The 15,788-nt window shown below is 53.9% G+C and overlaps 2 protein-coding genes across 8 annotated transcripts; both read left to right on the forward strand.

The window, feature by feature from the left end:
- Positions 1–50: 50 nt before the first annotated feature.
- Positions 51–11,658, forward strand: SLC44A4 (solute carrier family 44 member 4). Of its 6 annotated transcripts, XM_057493700.1 has the most exons (22): positions 453–501; positions 1,775–1,804; positions 2,272–2,320; positions 2,746–2,819; positions 2,948–3,026; positions 3,847–3,946; positions 4,027–4,152; positions 4,319–4,379; positions 5,647–5,728; positions 5,809–5,892; positions 6,136–6,371; positions 6,479–6,570; positions 7,216–7,308; positions 7,612–7,692; positions 9,288–9,541; positions 9,628–9,722; positions 9,826–9,929; positions 10,051–10,124; positions 10,350–10,420; positions 10,531–10,625; positions 10,698–10,782; positions 11,406–11,658. In XM_057493700.1, the coding sequence occupies exons 1-22, from the start codon at positions 468–470 to the stop codon at positions 11,525–11,527; spliced, it is 2,121 nt and encodes a 706-aa protein (XP_057349683.1). In that variant the 5' UTR covers positions 453–467; the 3' UTR covers positions 11,528–11,658. The 6 variants fall into 6 exon arrangements, with proteins under 6 accessions (XP_057349682.1, XP_057349685.1, XP_057349681.1 ...); XM_057493699.1 differs by lacking the exons at positions 453–501; positions 1,775–1,804 and adding an exon at positions 51–373; XM_057493698.1 differs by having other exon boundaries at positions 407–1,804.
- A 282-nt stretch (positions 11,659–11,940) lies between these two features.
- NEU1 (neuraminidase 1) lies at positions 11,941–15,721 on the forward strand. Of its 2 annotated transcripts, none has more exons than XM_036875507.2 (6): positions 11,941–12,230; positions 12,597–12,789; positions 13,497–13,570; positions 14,332–14,514; positions 14,666–14,888; positions 14,987–15,721. In XM_036875507.2, the coding sequence occupies exons 1-6, from the start codon at positions 12,039–12,041 to the stop codon at positions 15,211–15,213; spliced, it is 1,092 nt and encodes a 363-aa protein (XP_036731402.2). In that variant the 5' UTR covers positions 11,941–12,038; the 3' UTR covers positions 15,214–15,721. The 2 variants fall into 2 exon arrangements, with proteins under 2 accessions (XP_036731402.2, XP_036731401.2); XM_036875506.2 differs by having other exon boundaries at positions 11,942–12,230; positions 13,497–13,759.
- Positions 15,722–15,788: the final 67 nt, after the last annotated feature.

Raw genomic sequence — 15,788 nt, forward strand, 5'->3', positions numbered from 1 at the left:
CACACAGAGCCAGTGGGAGTGCGCTTCAAAGGGCAGAGCAGGACGGGAAGCAGGCTGAACAGGTGCGGCTGGCGTGGACAGCCACCTGGAGGAGGGGAGTGTGGGGAGACCACTGGACAGAGCTTGGTCAAGGGCTGAAAGGCAATCTCAACATTTTATCTTTGACTGGAGTTTGTGGGCATTGAGTGTATTACAGTTGAGGTAATTTGCAAAATCTCAGGAGTGTCTTAAGAGCATGCCAAGTCCTTCAGGCTGTGGTCCATGGGGCCCTCAGCAAGCAGCCCTGATTCCCCCTCCCAGGTTCAGCCTTGCTGTCCTCCTGGCAAGCGGTTGGGAAGGAGGAACCAGAGAGTGTCGGGGACCACAGGCAGAGGTGGGGCTCTGACGTGAGGGCGGGTGGGGCGGGGCAGGCGGCAGCAGGTGAGTCGCCAGGTCTCCCAGGTTCCAGTCACTCTGGAGACTGAGCCATGAGGGGAAAGCAGGACGGAGCCGAGGCCCACGGTGAGGCTGGGGCGGAGGCCCAGGACCCTGCCAAGGGTGGGGATAACCACCTGGGCGTGCTCTGGGGAATGGTGGTTGCTGCTGGTCCCAGGGAGAGGAGCTAAGGGGGTCCTGGCTCCCTGAGGGGAGGGCCCAGGAACAGCTAATGGAAGGAGGCAGAGTCAGGGTTCTGGGAGGAGGACAGTCTAGCTCCTGGGGGCCATTGCTAGGGAAGCTTTGAGGAGTGAAGCTGGGGTCTCTATGAGGAGTTGGGGCTGAAGTCCCCAGAAGGAGTGGGGTTTCAGGCCTGGAATTTGGGTCCCTCAGGGCAGGGCCCTGGGAAGCCTGAGCAAGGGGGTGGGGCTCAGCAGCTGGGAGTGCCACAGAGCTCGCCAGATTTGTGGTCGTTGGGAGGAAAGTCTGTGGTCTCTGTGAGGACAAGTTCCAGCCAGGACGCGGGGGCTCTAGGGGTAATGGTGCAGGGAGTCTGCTGCCAGCATCTTAGCAGCAGGGGCAGTGTGGTGTGCTGGGGTCCTTGTGAGGAGCTGGGGCTACCTCCAGGGTTGCTGTTAGGAGTGGATGCCTGTCTTGGGGTATTTTGAGGAATAGGGGCAGAGCGTTTCATGGCTTCCTGTGAAGGGTAAGGCCTGAGGAGAGAAGGAGCAGGCAGCCTGTCTGCAGAATCTCTGTGGGGAACAGGGCAGGCAACCTGTCCCTAGGAGTAGGAGTTGGGGGAGGCTGAGGGGAAAAGGCTGGGACCAGCCTCTGGAGAACCTGTGAGCAGTAAGGACTGATGGACCTGCCCTTTGGGGTTTGGGGGGGCCTGAGCTCCTGGTGTGTAGGAGGGGAACTCCAAAGGAGGGGCCTCCCACAGGCAAAGGGGGCTAGGGGAGGGAGCAGTGAGGACTTCCTGGGAGACTTCCTGGAGCAGCTTTGGGTCAATCATTGACCTCATGTCCAGAAAGCCTTGGCAGGACAGAGTCCAGAGAACCTGGGGAGAACGGACCCCACCCCTTCTCACATTCTTGCCCAGCCTTCTGCCCTCCCTCCTCAGTGCCCACATGGGACCCTGGCTGCCTGGCCCCACCTCCTCCCTGTGTGTACTCAGGGAGGACCAGGAACAGGATGCGGCCACAATCTCAACTGCCAGGCTCAGGTGTCACCCTGACTGCTCTCCCAAAGACTGGCAGTGGCCTGAGGTCCCTTTGGGTGGGAGTCTCCAGGGAACCCCACCTTCTTCAGGCTCTGCAGGAGGTGATACCTTTGGCTCCCATTTATTTCTCCATATCCACAGGCCAGAGGGTGGACATAGGGCCAGGAGCAGGTAAGGAGAGGGGCTGTGACCTGCCTGAGGGGCTCCAGATCTGTGCCCACCCTAGGCAGGGCACAGGGCTGGAAGAAGGATAAGAATTGGGGCATGAGAGTCACTGAGATGGCTGGACTCAGAATCCCACATCTCAGCTGCACCAAAATGCAGGAGAAACAGCCAGGGTGGGGACAGAAGGCAAAGGCTATTTCCCAGCCTTAAGGTGTGAGCCAGAAATGACCCCTGAAGGTTCCCATTTCTCCTCCTTCTGGTCCTTGATCCTACCTTTCCTGTTCTCCCATTTCCCCTCCTGTGAGCCTGGCCTGGTCCATCTCCCCCACAAACTCCTGTGGGCTTGGGGGTGGGTGGCCGGGCGGGGTGTCCTGGGCAGGGTGGGACCCTGCTTCAGAGGAGGATTTGAGAAGGACAGGAACTGGGGAGACTCCTCTGGGGCCTCACTCTCCACACTCCTCATGCCTCTTCAGGGAAACCAGTCAGATATGACCCCTCCTTTCGAGGCCCCATCAAGAACAGGTGAGTTCTGGGCGCTGACCACGGGGTGGAATAGGGTCTTGCTTTTTTATATTTGCTGAAATATTGGTAAGTTTGTAATAAAGAAAACTGCCCCAGGAGAGTGGTGCCTTTGAGGGGATTGTTGTGTCCAGAGGGGGGCGCAAGAGGGCGCTAGTGTGCTGGCGATCTGTTTCTTGATCTGGGGGCTGGCCACAGAGGCCTGTACCCTTTGGAAAATTCAACCAGCTGAGTATTTATGAGTTGGGCAATTTTCTGTATTCTACTTCAGAAGAAAGTTTATCCACCCAGAAAAAGGTTTCCTTAAGAAAAATAAGATAAATCTATCGATGCCCACTGTCTGGCCTCCCCCAGCTCTCCAACCCAGGATTCCTCCAGGCCAGGCCCCCGCATCCCCTCTCCAAAAGCTCCCTCCATTTCTCTCCCAGGGGCTGCACAGATATCATCTGCTGTGTCCTCTTCCTTCTCTTCATTCTGGGTTACATCGTGGTGGGGCTCATAGGTGAGTTTCCAGCCGTGCAGAGCTGGGGTGGTGGCTGAGGGCAATGAACCCGGGAGGGACCATACCCATGGCTGCTCCCTTCAATGTCCTTGTCTTCTGGTGATTTCATCTTCTGTGTCTGGCCCCAGCCTGGCTGTATGGAGACCCCCAGCAAGTTCTCTACCCCAGGAACTCTACCGGGGCCTACTGCGGGGTCGGGGCAAACAAGTGAGTACCAAGGCAGGAAGAGGGGGCAGGAGGGAGGTGAGATGGGCCATGGGCAAGAGGACCACCCTCCCCCCCATCCCCGCAAAAAACCCTTAGGCTCTGCCCCTTTCCTGTTGTTCCCACTGATTCCCCCCACCTCAGCCTCCCCTGAATCTCACCACTCAGCCACATTGAGCAGCCCCCATTGCTGGACAGTTGGCTTCTGAGTTGCCCCAGAATTATAGAGTCATGGTTAAGTGCTGGATTTTAGAGTCCAGAGATTGTTGTTTGAATCCGCTACTGGGCTAAGTAAGGTCTGGTTGTGTGGCCTAGGGCAAGGTACTCAACCTCTCTGAGCTTTAATTTCCTCATTTGAAACAGAAAGATGATTTCGAAAGCAATACTGTCAGTTCCCACATGCCGGAAATGTTCGATAAATATAAAACCTCTAACATTTATATGGCATTTACTATGTTCCAGGCAGTGTACTTTATACACAAACTAATTTAAACCCTATGAAGTAGCTACTATTATATTACACATGATGGAACTGAAGCAGTGAGCAGTTAAGTGACTTTCTCAAAGTTGTAAAGCTGGGTGGTGATATGGCTCCAGAGTTCAAGCTCTTAACCATTTGCTAGCAGTTTCGATGCTCAACTACTCTGGGAAATCTTTAGGGTGTCTCTTGTACTCTCTCAGCTGGACTGAGCTGAGACCAGAAGCTGGGTGGTCCGTGCCTTGGCCATACTGGGCTCACTGCACTCTTGGGACACGGCCCTGGCAGTCCCTCCCCCTTCCAAAGACTGACCAGACCCTGTTGCACATGCTTCCTCCCCTGCAGAGATAAACCGTATCTCCTATACTTCAACATCTTCAGCTGCATCCTGGCCACCAACATCATCACAGTTGCCACAAATGGCCTACAGTGCCCCACACCCCAGGTCAGAGCCTGGAGCCTGCCTCTGCCCAGATCACCCTCAGGGGCTGGGTTCCAGCCCCTCAGAATGCTCCTTGCTCCCAGGTGTGTGTGTCCTCCTGCCCAGAGGCCGCATGGACTGTGCAAGTGGACCAGTACTCGAAGCTGGTCGGGGAGGTCTTCTACGCTGAAAACAGGAACTTCTGTCAACCAGGGGTGCCCTGGGATATGGTGAGCGCTGCCCCAACATCCTTGCTGTTGGGGAGAAGGAGCCACGTGGGTGAGGGTGGGAGAGGGGGATGGGTAGATGATGACTATGGTGATGGTGGTGGTGGTGAGGAGGCTTGCTCCTTCGTGATGCTCTATGTCTGTGTCTGTCTGTCCTCCCTCCACCCAGCCAATCCTCCAAAGCCTGAAACAGGAACTCTGTCCCAGCTTTCTCCTCCCTTCCACTCCAGGTAAGATGCACATTCCTTCCTCAGGCATCATCTAGTCCTCTGTTTTTAATGCTCAAATGAGGAAACCAGGTCCAGAGATAGTAAAGTTGCACAGCTCATCTGTGGCAAAATTGGAATTAGCATCAGGTCTTCATTTTTCTCTCTGCTGCATGACCCTGCAGTCAGATCCTCAGCAGTTACTGTGTGCTTGCTGTGTGCCAGGCACTGGAGATAGACTCAGGGAAGATGAAACTGCTCCCTATTCAAGGTGGAGAAATCAGAGATGTTCACCAAGAGACTGCATGAGAATGCCATAAAAACACACATGGACGAATGTATCTGCACACACATTGTGTATGTGCATAGGACACAACTGGAAGGATGGTCATCCAAACGTTACAAGTGAATGTGGCTGGATATTGGGACTTTTTTCTGTATGTTTTTCTCTTCAACAGTAAATGTTAATTTTTTAATAGAAATATATATTTTAATTATAGCATGAGAAAAGACATCCATTTCTTAATACAAGCACAATAGAAAGCATTGCAAATGAATGCTCCAAAGTCGGATAGATCTGGATTTACATTCCAGTGCTTTCCAGCTATGTGGTCTCGAGCCAGTTACTCAGCCTCTCTGAGTCTGATTTCCTTATCTTTAGAATGTAAATACCAAAGCAAGCCTACCTCACAAATGGTGATAAATGGGCCTGTGGATACATGATAGGTTCCATGGAGATGGGGGTGAAGTGAGGAGGCTTCCTGGAGGAGGTGAGATGGAAGCGGAGCTGAACAGGGAGTAATGGATGGGATTCTGGAGGAGGGAGAGCACTCTGAGAGGCTCAGGGAGAGCAAAGGGACAGAGGTGAGGGGAAGTGGGCTTGCGGCCTGGCCAGGGACCTGGGCACTATCCGGAGGCATCTGAGCAGCGGAGCGAGCTAGCACACAGGAAGGCTGAGGACCGTGCTGTGCTGTGGTCTCCCTGGCACTCGGGCAGAGGGTGGATTGAAGGGTGGCAAGGTTGGGGTGGAGACTTGAGAGAGTCAGGCAGAGGAGCTAGGGTCTGAGCCCAGGCAGGGCAGGGAAGGGAGGAAAGGGGTATGAGAGACAGTGAAGGCAGCCTGGACTGGAGCTCCCTTTTGGCTGTGGAATCAAGAGCAGCCCATCTGATGGGGCCAGAGCCCTTCTCTTCTCCCTTCCCCAAGGGCCCTGTGGGCTGGGGTGGGAACCAGAGACTTCCAAGGCAGAAGCTCTGGCTCTCTCATCCAGTGGCCCCGGGTCTCTCCCTCCAGCTCTGGGGCGTTGTTTTCCATGGTCCAACAGCACTCCACCTGAGCTCTCAGGGATCACCGGCAACACCTCCCAGGGGATCAGGTGGGCATCTCCCTGCCCCCACATCCCTGTCCCTACCCCTTCCCACCCGCAGCCGCATCAACTCTGTCTATTTCCAACAGTGGTCTTCTTGATAGTCTCAATTCCCGTGATGTCAGTGTGAAGATCTTTGAGGATTTTGCCCAATCCTGGTATTGGATACTTGTGTGAGTCACCAGATTCCCCTACTCTAGTCTCCCTTCTCCCCTGTTACCCCCTCCCCTAATGTCTGAAATAAAGACTTGGAACAGAGGAGAAGGAGCCAGAGCTCGGAATGGACCCCAAGCCCAACAGGATTTATGAGAAAGGGGGTCTAATCTGGGTGCACTGTGGGTGTGAGGAAATGCAGTTGGGGCCTCTGAAAGGGGAAAAATTTAGGGGACCAGAGGTGACCCTCACCCTGCCCACAGTGCCCTAGGTGTGGCTCTGGTCCTGAGCCTGCTGTTTATCCTGCTTCTGCGCCTGGTGGCCGGACCCCTGGTGCTGGGGCTGATCCTGGGGGTGCTGGGAGTGTTAGCATATGGCATCTACCACTGCTGGAGGGAATACCAAGTGCTGCGGGACAAGGGGGCCACCATCACCCAGCTGCAATTCATGACTAACCTCAGCGCCTATGGCAGCGTTCAGGAGACCTGGCTGGCAGCCTGTGAGTGCCCTGCCCACCTATGAACCATCAGCCACCTGGGGTGGGGAGTCTGCCCAGAACCATGCCTGGCCCTAACCCAGGCCCCTCTCCTCCCTGTCCATCCTCAGTGATTGTGCTGGCTGTGCTTGAAGGCATCCTGCTACTGGTGCTCATCTTCCTGCGGCAGCGGATTCGCATCGCCATTGCCCTCCTGAAGGAGGCCAGCAAGTCAGGGCCTGTCTGGGAGGGAGAGGGGGCAAAGGGCAGGGGTGCGGGCCCAAGATAGGGGTGCTGGGAAGGTGGCAGGGAGCCCTGGAAAAGAAGGGCAGAGTAGTGCAGTGGTTAACACTGCTATGTGACTTAGCCCTCCTAACCTCAGTTTACCTATCTCTAAAAACAGGGGTAATAGTAGTTCCTACCTTGTGGTGGTGTCACGAGGGTGAAATGAGTTGGTGTCTTGTCCATTGCCTGAAACGTGAAGCAGGCACTCTGTAAGGGCTGACACTGCTCCTCACAGTGGTTGTGGTGGTGGTGGCAGAATGGCAGGGAGCCAGGCTGGGAATAGAAGCCAGAGCTTGCTCCCAACCAGGACCTACCTGCCAAACTGGTCAAGAGAACATAATTGAGGACTCTTTTCCCTTCCCCGTGAAGCTGTCCCAGGTGGCTTCTCTGTGACTCTAGTTTCTAATAGTCCCTTCAGCCTGATTATTCAGTTCAGTTCATTCAGTGAGCAACTACTGTGTGCCCAGCCTTGGGGGATGGAGCAAGGGTGGAGGTGGGGCACTTGCCTGGCTCAGCCCCATGAGAGGCTGGGGGTGGGAGGGGAGCCAGGGCCATGTGGAGGACTGCTGTCATCTCCCTGCAGGGCTGTGGGACACATGATGTCTACCATGTTCTATCCACTGGTCACCTTTGTCCTCTTGCTTATCTGCATTGCCTACTGGGCTATGACCGCTCTGTATCCTTTGCCCACATGGCGGGCCCTCCTGGAGTGCCTGGGGCAGAGCTGCTGGAGGGCTGGGGGGACAGGGGGACTTGCCTATACAGTGCTTTAATGCAACTGGAAGAAGGCACCCCTGCCCCTGGGCAGAGTTGAAAGAGCGAGTCCAGGCTGACTTCCAGCCCCTTGTGCAGTGAACAACCCGCTCAAACACCTGAGATGAGGTCCCTGAGGAGGGGGGACCTGTGGGTCCCCCCTCCTGCGTCACCATGACCATGCCTTCCTTAACTTCCCTCTGGGTACCTGGCCACGTCGGGACAGCCCCAGTATGTCTTCTGGGCGCCCAACGACAGCCTGCCCGAGTGTACGAAAGCGCCAGTGAATAAGTCATGTGACCCCACGGTGAGAGGATTGGGGGTGGACATGGAGGGGCACCAACGGGGTGATTGGTCCAAATCCCTCGTTGTGTAAAGGAGACTAAGGACCTGAGAGACTAAGGAGCTGACTCAATGTCACACAACAGGCCCCAGCAGAGCTGACAGGGAACCAGCAGAGGCTGGAAGAGGAGCTATGCTGTGCTTGAGGGCTGTGACAGGCCCTCGGGGTGGCTGGCTACCAAAGCTTCCCACCCCTCCCCCAACATTCCTCTGCCGGTAGGACCCTTAGACCCTCACCCTCCAGGCACCTGTAAAATGGAGATAATCATGATACCTGTCCCTGGGGGGTGGGGTGGGGCTTGAGAGGATTAAATGATATGGGGCAGTAAAGTGCTTAGTACAATGCCTGGCACCAGGTAAGAGCCAATAACTAGAGTTTAGTTTAGTTTTTTTAAGTCTTCCTCCCTCATAACACAGTGACCTGGGCAATAGGTGGGACTCCCTGGGGGCGCTGGAGGAGGGGCTGCCTCTCCATACTCTTGAGGTTTCCAGGGAGTGGCCCTAGACTGGGGGATATTTACTGTCCTCAGCCCTCTGAGCTAGGACCTTGGGACTGTGCCCACAGGTGTGAACCCAAAGGAAAGGGAGGGGCTTTCTTGTCCCCTCCTGGCATGAGCCAGGAGCTCTTTCCTCTCACTTTATTTCTAAATAAAAGCCTCTCCCTGGAAAAAAAAGAAAAGAAAGGGAGGCTCATTCACATTTAGGGAAGACCCCCTATGTGCCAGGCACTGGGTGTGCAAAGCCCCAGATGACCTGGTTCTTGCTTTCACCTTGCTCAGGAGCTAGCAGTGGAGATGGACTCAAACCCACAACCACAAACAAAATGGAAAGTAGTTTATTTTACTGTAAAACTTCAAACACACACTCAGTTTCAGCAATTATCAAGATTTTTGTCACATATGCTGGAAAGGGTGGTGGTGGTTTTTTAATATCCACGTTTTTTACTTCTTGTCGTGGAAATTTTCAAACACACACAGAGAATCCCTGTACCCAGATTTCACCACCTTCGCCTTTCCACAGTTCTAGTTTAATCTAACTCCCCATCCTTCCCACCTGCATTTTTTTTTCTGGAGTTTTTTTAAGGCAAATTCTGGACTTGGTGCCATTTCTACAAATACATAAGGATGGATCTCAACAGATAAGGACTTTTAAAAAGCATAACCATTATACCGTTATCACACCCAATAAAGTTACCAGTGATTCCCTAATACCATCTAATACTCAGTCTGTCAATTTTGCTAGAAAGCATTTTGGTTGAAGTTGCAGAGGCTGCCCTGCCCAGGGAGGGGATTGCTTACTGAGTGCGAGGGAGAGCTAGGCATGGGTCACAAGGCCCCTGGCACCTTTAAGGCTTGACCCACACAGGGCTGGGAGCTCTTGTGCCCTTCCAGAGACTGAAGGAAGCTAATCACACTCACAATAAGCAAGCTGACCCCAGTTTGAAACTGGAGATGGATCTCCTGGAAGGAACCATCTTCCCCAGCCCAGGGAGACAGCTACTTCCCTCCCTACTGAGAAGGCGGGAGCTGGCTGGGAATGAGCCTACTCTGTCCTCACCAGGCCCAGCCCGTGAACTCCTCGTGCCCAGGGCTGATGTGCGTCTTCCAGGACTACACGTCCAGAGGCCTGGTACAACGCACTCTCTTCAACTTGCAAATCTACGGGATCCTGGGGCTATTCTGGACCCTCAACTGGGTACTGGCCCTAGGCCAGTGTGTTCTGGCTGGGGCCTTTGCCTCCTTCTACTGGGCTTTAAACAAGCCCAAGGATATCCCCACCTTCCCCCTGAGCTCTGCCTTCATCCGCACACTCCGGTAAGCCAGAGGCAGGAGGCTGGCAATCATGAGCCTGGGGATCCCGGGGTCCTGGGACTGCCTCTGACTACCTAATTCTTCTGCAGTTACCACTCCGGGTCACTAGCCTTCGGAGCCCTCATCCTGACCCTTGTGCAGATAGCCAGGATCATCTTGGAGTACATTGACCGCAAACTGAGAGGTGAGCCAAGGCCAGGGGCTAGGAAGTCCAAGCTGAGCAGCAAGATTCTTGGGGAGCAGCTCTCATGGGCCAGTGAGCAAATAGGAGCCCTACTCACTCCCAGGAGCCCAGAATCCTGTAACCCGCTGCCTCATGTGCTGCTTCAAGTGCTGCCTCTGGTGTCTGGAGAAATTTATCAAGTTCCTGAATCGCAATGCATACATAATGGTGAGCCCCACTGCCCAGCAACCCCTTGTTCCCAGGCTCCTTGGCCTAGATGCTGCCACCTCCCCCCGCCCCACCGCAGGAAAGCTCATAACAAGCCTAGTAACTGACCTACCTCACCCAGATTGCCATCTATGGAAAGAATTTCTGCGTCTCAGCCAAAAACGCCTTCATGCTGCTCATGCGAAATATTATCAGGTCAGGCTCTCCTCTACACTCCCACCCCTCACCCAACCCGCACTCCCGGTGATCTGTTCTCTAAGGCAGGCTTCATGTGTATGCTGTGCTTGGTTTCATATTCCACTGCTTCCATCTTGAAATGTGAACAATTTTAATTTTGCATCTGTCACAGCAAATTATACAGCCAATTCTGTTCCCAACCCTAGCTCTGCCAGGCTCTCACCCCCAGCCTTCTCCAAACAGGGTGGTTGTCCTGGACAAAGTCACAGATCTGCTGCTGTTCTTTGGGAAACTGCTGGTGGTGGGATGCGTCGGTAAGGACCAGGGCCAAAAGTTTGCATACAGGGACAGAGGACAGGGCTGTGGGGGCAGCTGAAGAGGTGACCTCAGAGCAGTGACACTGACCTCCAGACCTCACCCACAGGGGTCTTGTCCTTCTTTTTTTTCACTGGTCGCATCCAGGGCCTGGGTAAAGACTTTGAGAACCCCCAACTCAACTATTACTGGCTGCCCATCATGGTAAGTGACTCCTCATCTCTGCCTCACCCTCCAACTCCCCAAAGGGTCCCTAATGGGCCTCGTTTCTTCCAGACCTCCATCCTGGGGGCCTATGTCATCGCCAGTGGCTTCTTCAGCGTTTTTGGCATGTGCGTGGACACACTCTTCCTCTGTTTCTGTGAGTGACATCCCCACCGTTCACCCCACCCCATCCCAACTTCAAGATACCAGATTATTCACTTATATGGAGACTTTGTGTCTACAAACAGCGACTCTATGAATTAAAGAAAACAGAGCCAGAGAGAGCCCCTTCTGACCTCACGCCAGGGGTTTAGGGAAGAAGGGAAGAAGTGAGCTCCTAGGCTAGTGGGGGGCTCCCAAGAGTGCATTCCAGAGGAGAAGCCTCAAGTATCCTCTCCTAGAAAACCGAGGGTAGCAGTTTGCCACAACAGACTTCCCAGCAGGTGGCTGTAGTGTGTGGGGATTTTCTTACCCTACTGTATACATACATTCATTCCAGGTTTTGTATGTACCAGGCTCTGCGCTAAGCGATTGACATTAATTTTTTCTGTTAATCCTTTTCACGCTACGAATTATAGTAGTACTGACTCCAGTTTACAGATGAGTAAATTTAAGATTATATAAGATACCCAGTACGTTACAAACCTGCCTGGAAAAAAAAAAAAAAAGCCGGGGTGGTGGAGCCTGGAAGTCAGGCAGTTTGTTTCTTAGCCCTTGATTCTCCCGGGGGGAGGAAGTGGGCCCCTGGGTCCTCTCCAGCGGGTCTCTGTTGCGGCTCAGTGGAAGACCTGGAGCGGAACGACGGCTCCCTGGACCGGCCCTACTACATGTCCAAGTCCCTGCTGAAGATTCTGGGCAAGAAGAACGAGGCGCCTCCGGGAAACAAAAAGGGGAAGAAGTGAAACCCGCAGCCTTGACCCAGGGCTGCACCCCGCCTGTACAGCCTCCCCGCCCCATCCCGACTTCCAGATCTCGATTTTGTGTTAAAATACTTTTATTAAAGATTGATACCTTATTTGCCCAAAATACAGAACTTTTATTCTCTTCAGGACAGAATGCAACTCTCATGCGCTAATGTCCCACCTCGCTCCTTAAATAAGGCCCCAGAGGCAGCAGCCAATCGAAAGGCTTGTATGGGCTAACGCCCGCCTCATGCGCTCCGCAGCCAATGCGCCTCCGCGCCGGGTCACGCGCTCAGGGTTCCAAAGAGGGCCAACGGGAAAGGCTAGTTCCGGGCGCTTGCATCACGTGGGGGGGGTTTGGCGTGTTGAGGGCCAATTGAGTTGCGGCGCGCAAGGCTTGGGGAGGGTTTGGGAGAGTGTGTGTGTGTGTGAGAGAGAGAGAGAGAGAGAGACTTGAGCATTTAAAGACCCTGGGTCAGCAGACTGCTTGCAATCCACGTACTCTCTTGGGATGCAGGTTCGCGGCTGCCGCGGAGAAGAGATGATGGCGGAGCGACCGGGCACCGTGCTCCTGGTTAGACCCAGGGGACCGCGGATGCTGGGGTCCTGGGGAGGCTGTAGGGTTCAGGTATTTGCCGTGATCTTCCTGCTGCAGTTGTCTCTGGCAGGATTCGGGGCAAGAGCAGAGCAGGACTTCGGTCTGGTGAGTCGTATAGGCCCATCCGCGGCCCAAGTGGGCGATCTATGCCCAGTGTTCCCTGGTACACTAGCTGCTGAGCCCACTCTCCTCCGCAGGACTGTACCCCCGCTCCCAGACCCTGTTCCCTCCATCCACTTCCAGTTCTCTCCTCTGATTTCTGTCCTCCTCTCCGAGTTCCCTCTTCATTGAGCTTCCAGCTTCACGCGAAAGGACTCTGGGTTCCCGTTCCTTTTCCCGGGACCTCAACCGCCGCTCAGGATCCCCAACACCTTGTCTCTCCGAGGGAAACTCGACTCTGAGCAGCTGTTTATCTGTCCTAAAACCCGAAGTTAAGTTTTCCCTCATTGACTCTTTCTCCTCCCTTCGCAGGTTCAGCCGCTGGTGACCATGGAGCAGCTGCTATGGGTGAGCGGGAGGAAGATCGGCTCAGTGGACACCTTCCGCATCCCACTCATCACAGCCACTCCTCGGGGGACTCTCCTTGCCTTCACTGAGGCCAGAAAAATGTCCTCATCGGATGAGGGCGCCAAATTCATCGCTCTTCGGAGGTCCGTGGACCAAGGTATAAAGGTCGCCGCCGGTGCTGGTGTTTATGTTGGATGAGTGGGAATCATGACCTGCCCAAGGGCCCTAAGGATAAGGGAAATCGGAGGGAATTTAAGGCGGGAAGCCTCCCAGGGCAGTGATCTGGAAATTGGGATCATGTAGGCCTTGAACATTCATTAAAATATTTATTGAGAACCTACTATATAAACCATGTGTGGTTCTGGGTTCTGTGAACAAAGTTATGAACAAAGCAGACTAAGAATTTCTGTCCTCACAGGGCTTATATTCTGTTGTGCGGAGAGAGGCAATAAACATAATAAATAAGTACATTTATTTTTTGTTTTGGAAGGTGATAAACACATGGAGAAAAATAAAACAGGGCAAGAGGTATGGGGAGTGCCGGAGTTTGGTTGGAATTTTAAATAAGTGATATATGAGCAAAGGCTCAGAGGGGAAAGTGTGAGCCTGGAGGCAGATGTCACAAGCCTATGCCAAGTTTAAGACAGAAAAGTGTTTGAGGAATGGAAAAGATCTTGTTTGGCAAGATGGAGTAAACAAGGGTGGAAGAGATAAAGTTCAAAGAGGTGAAGAGGGGCAGGTGTTGTAGGGATCTGGGTCCATTCCAAGGCCGTGGGTCTCTAGCAGGAAGAGGAAATTAATAGCAGGTGATGGAAAGGGCACCTCCAGAGTGCTCACTCTGGCTTTCTTATTTTTTTTCTTCAGGCAGCACATGGTCTCCTACAGCCTTCATTGTAGACGATGGGGAGACCCAAGATGGGCTGAACCTGGGGGCAGTGGTGAGCGATAACCAGACAGGAGTGGTGTTCCTTTTCTATTCCCTCTGTGCTCACAAGACCGGCTGCCAGGTGGCCTCCACCATGTTGGTGTGGAGCAAGGATGATGGTGTTTCCTGGAGCCTGCCCCGGAACCTCTCCTTGGATATCGGCACTGAGGTGTTTGCCCCTGGACCAGGCTCAGGCATTCAGGTCTCTGTCCTGAGATGAGTGATGGGGTTGCCTTGTGGAGAGTCTGGGAGATGCCCTAAAGTGGATTCCTTCCAAGGACAAGGTCCTGTGAAGTCAGATTTTCTGTCTTAGATGGGATTCCTTTGAAGAAAGGGATATCCTAGGAGGAACATCCTACCAGAAGAAAGTGGAACTTAGCCGCTGGCTTCCCATTTGGAGGTTGTCAGCAGGGCTGCACTAGTCCATGTGGTACCTGTGCAGAACGGAAAAAGGTACCCCTTCCTTTGAGCAGACACAAGCCTGTGCCATGGTGCCCAGCTTGGTGAGTGAGCCCAGGTGCTTTAAGCCATGCATCCCTGTGGCTGAGCCCCCTTGTCCTGGGTGCAACCTGTCCAGCATACACCCTGGATGTCCTGAAGGAGCTTATTATGCAAAAAGCTTCTTAATTCAGGCAGTGGGTATTTATGGGATCCTTCTGTGACCCTCAGCAAGGACAGAACTGAAGGGGACCAGGTGTGTCCTCACACTTGGAGTTGGCCTGCCTCTGAGCCACCCGTGTCTCCTTCTGTGACACCCAGCTCCCTTTCCCACAGAAACAGTGGGAGCCGCGGAAGGGCCGCCTCATCGTGTGTGGCCATGGGACACTGGAGCGGGACGGGGTCTTCTGCCTCCTTAGTGATGATCACGGAGCCACCTGGCGCTATGGGAATGGGATCAGAGGGATCCCCTATGACCAGCGCAAGCAAGCAAATGATTTCAACCCTGATGAGTGCCAGGTCGGGAATCCATGGGCCATTCCCCGCCCACTGTGCCTGCCCTGTCCTCTGGGGCACCATTTTACTCACAGATGCAGGGTCTAGCTGCCCAGCTCCATGCCACCCAACCTTGCTCCCTGGGTGTTCCTGGAGCCCTGTTATCTCTCCTCAGCCCTATGAGCTCCCAGATGGCTCAGTTGTCATCAACGCCCGGAACCAGAACAACTACCATTGTCGTTGCCGAATTGTCCTCCGCAGCTATGATGCCTGTGATACTCTGAGGCCCCGTGATGTGACCTTCGACCCTGAGCTCGTGGACCCAGTAGTAGCTGCAGGAGCTGTTGCCACCAGCTCTGGCATTATCTTCTTTTCCAATCCATCCCACCCAGAGTTCCGTGAGTATCTGCTGAATGGGGTCAGTGGATGAGCCACTGCTAACTAGGGGAGGCCTGGGCAGAGACCCTCCTTTCTGTGATTCTGCTGCTCTCCCCAGGAGTGAACCTGACCCTGCGCTGGAGCTTCAGCAATGGCACCTCATGGCAGAGAGAGATGATCCAGCTGTGGCCAGGTCCTAGTGGCTACTCATCACTGGCAACCCTGGAGGGCAGCACAGCTAGGGAGGACCAGGCCCCCCAGCTCTACATCCTATATGAGAAAGGCCGAAAGCAGTACACAGAGAGCATCTCCATGGCCAAAGTCAGCGTCTACGGGACACTCTGATCTGTATACCTGCCACAGGGTAGAAGGCTCTGGACTCAGTCTTCAGGACCATGGGTCTGCAGAGGGCTGGCTGGAGGTGCCTCAGGGATAGGTCCACTTCATGTAGACTCTAACCTGTTGTGAAACCTACTTCTTTTTGAAAGGGAGATCTGTTAGGACTAAAAACCTGGTTTCTCCCACATGGGAAGTCCTACCCTCCTCACCTGGGAGCACCTCCCTTTCACATCTCTGGGTTTGGCCCCTATCCTTTCTGCCCTCCCAAGACAGTGATTGGTCCTTTTACTGCGCAGAGCTGGGGGCAACCTAGGGAATTGAATAAATGTGAACTCAGGGAATTGGGGGAGCCTGGGCTTCCTCTTTGGGGAAGGATATTGACTTTGGAGAGAGCTGGTGAATATCCCTGAAAGGTAGGATAATTCATTTCAGGGTAAAGGACTATGTGCACCTTGACTATTTATGAATCAAAATGTTTGTAACTACACATTTTTAATGAAGAAGAATGAACATTTATAGTCTCTGTGGTTCCCTCAGTGTATCTCTTCGTGTCTGCTGTCCTCATGTCCCTGTGGGATGGG

The sequence above is a fragment of the Manis pentadactyla genome, chromosome 16 (assembly GCF_030020395.1).
Source record: "Manis pentadactyla isolate mManPen7 chromosome 16, mManPen7.hap1, whole genome shotgun sequence".
In the NCBI taxonomy this organism is placed as follows: Eukaryota; Metazoa; Chordata; class Mammalia; order Pholidota; family Manidae; genus Manis; species Manis pentadactyla.

Excerpts from the sequence above, each read along its gene's own strand:
- NEU1 (XM_036875506.2), top strand. The coding sequence starts at position 12,039 with ATGCAGGTTCGCGGCTGCCGCGGAGAAGAGATGATGGCGGAGCGACCG. Across the intron at positions 12,231-12,596 it reads CAGAGCAGGACTTCGGTCTG|GTTCAGCCGCTGGTGACCAT; the intron begins GTGAGTCGTATA and ends CTCCCTTCGCAG. Across the intron at positions 14,889-14,986 it reads TCCATCCCACCCAGAGTTCC|GAGTGAACCTGACCCTGCGC; the intron begins GTGAGTATCTGC and ends TGCTCTCCCCAG.
- SLC44A4 (XM_057493698.1), top strand. The coding sequence starts at position 1,606 with ATGCGGCCACAATCTCAACTGCCAGGCTCAGGTGTCACCCTGACTGCT. Across the intron at positions 2,321-2,745 it reads CGAGGCCCCATCAAGAACAG|GGGCTGCACAGATATCATCT; the intron begins GTGAGTTCTGGG and ends TTTCTCTCCCAG. Across the intron at positions 7,309-7,611 it reads TACTGGGCTATGACCGCTCT|CCCCAGTATGTCTTCTGGGC; the intron begins GTATCCTTTGCC and ends ACGTCGGGACAG.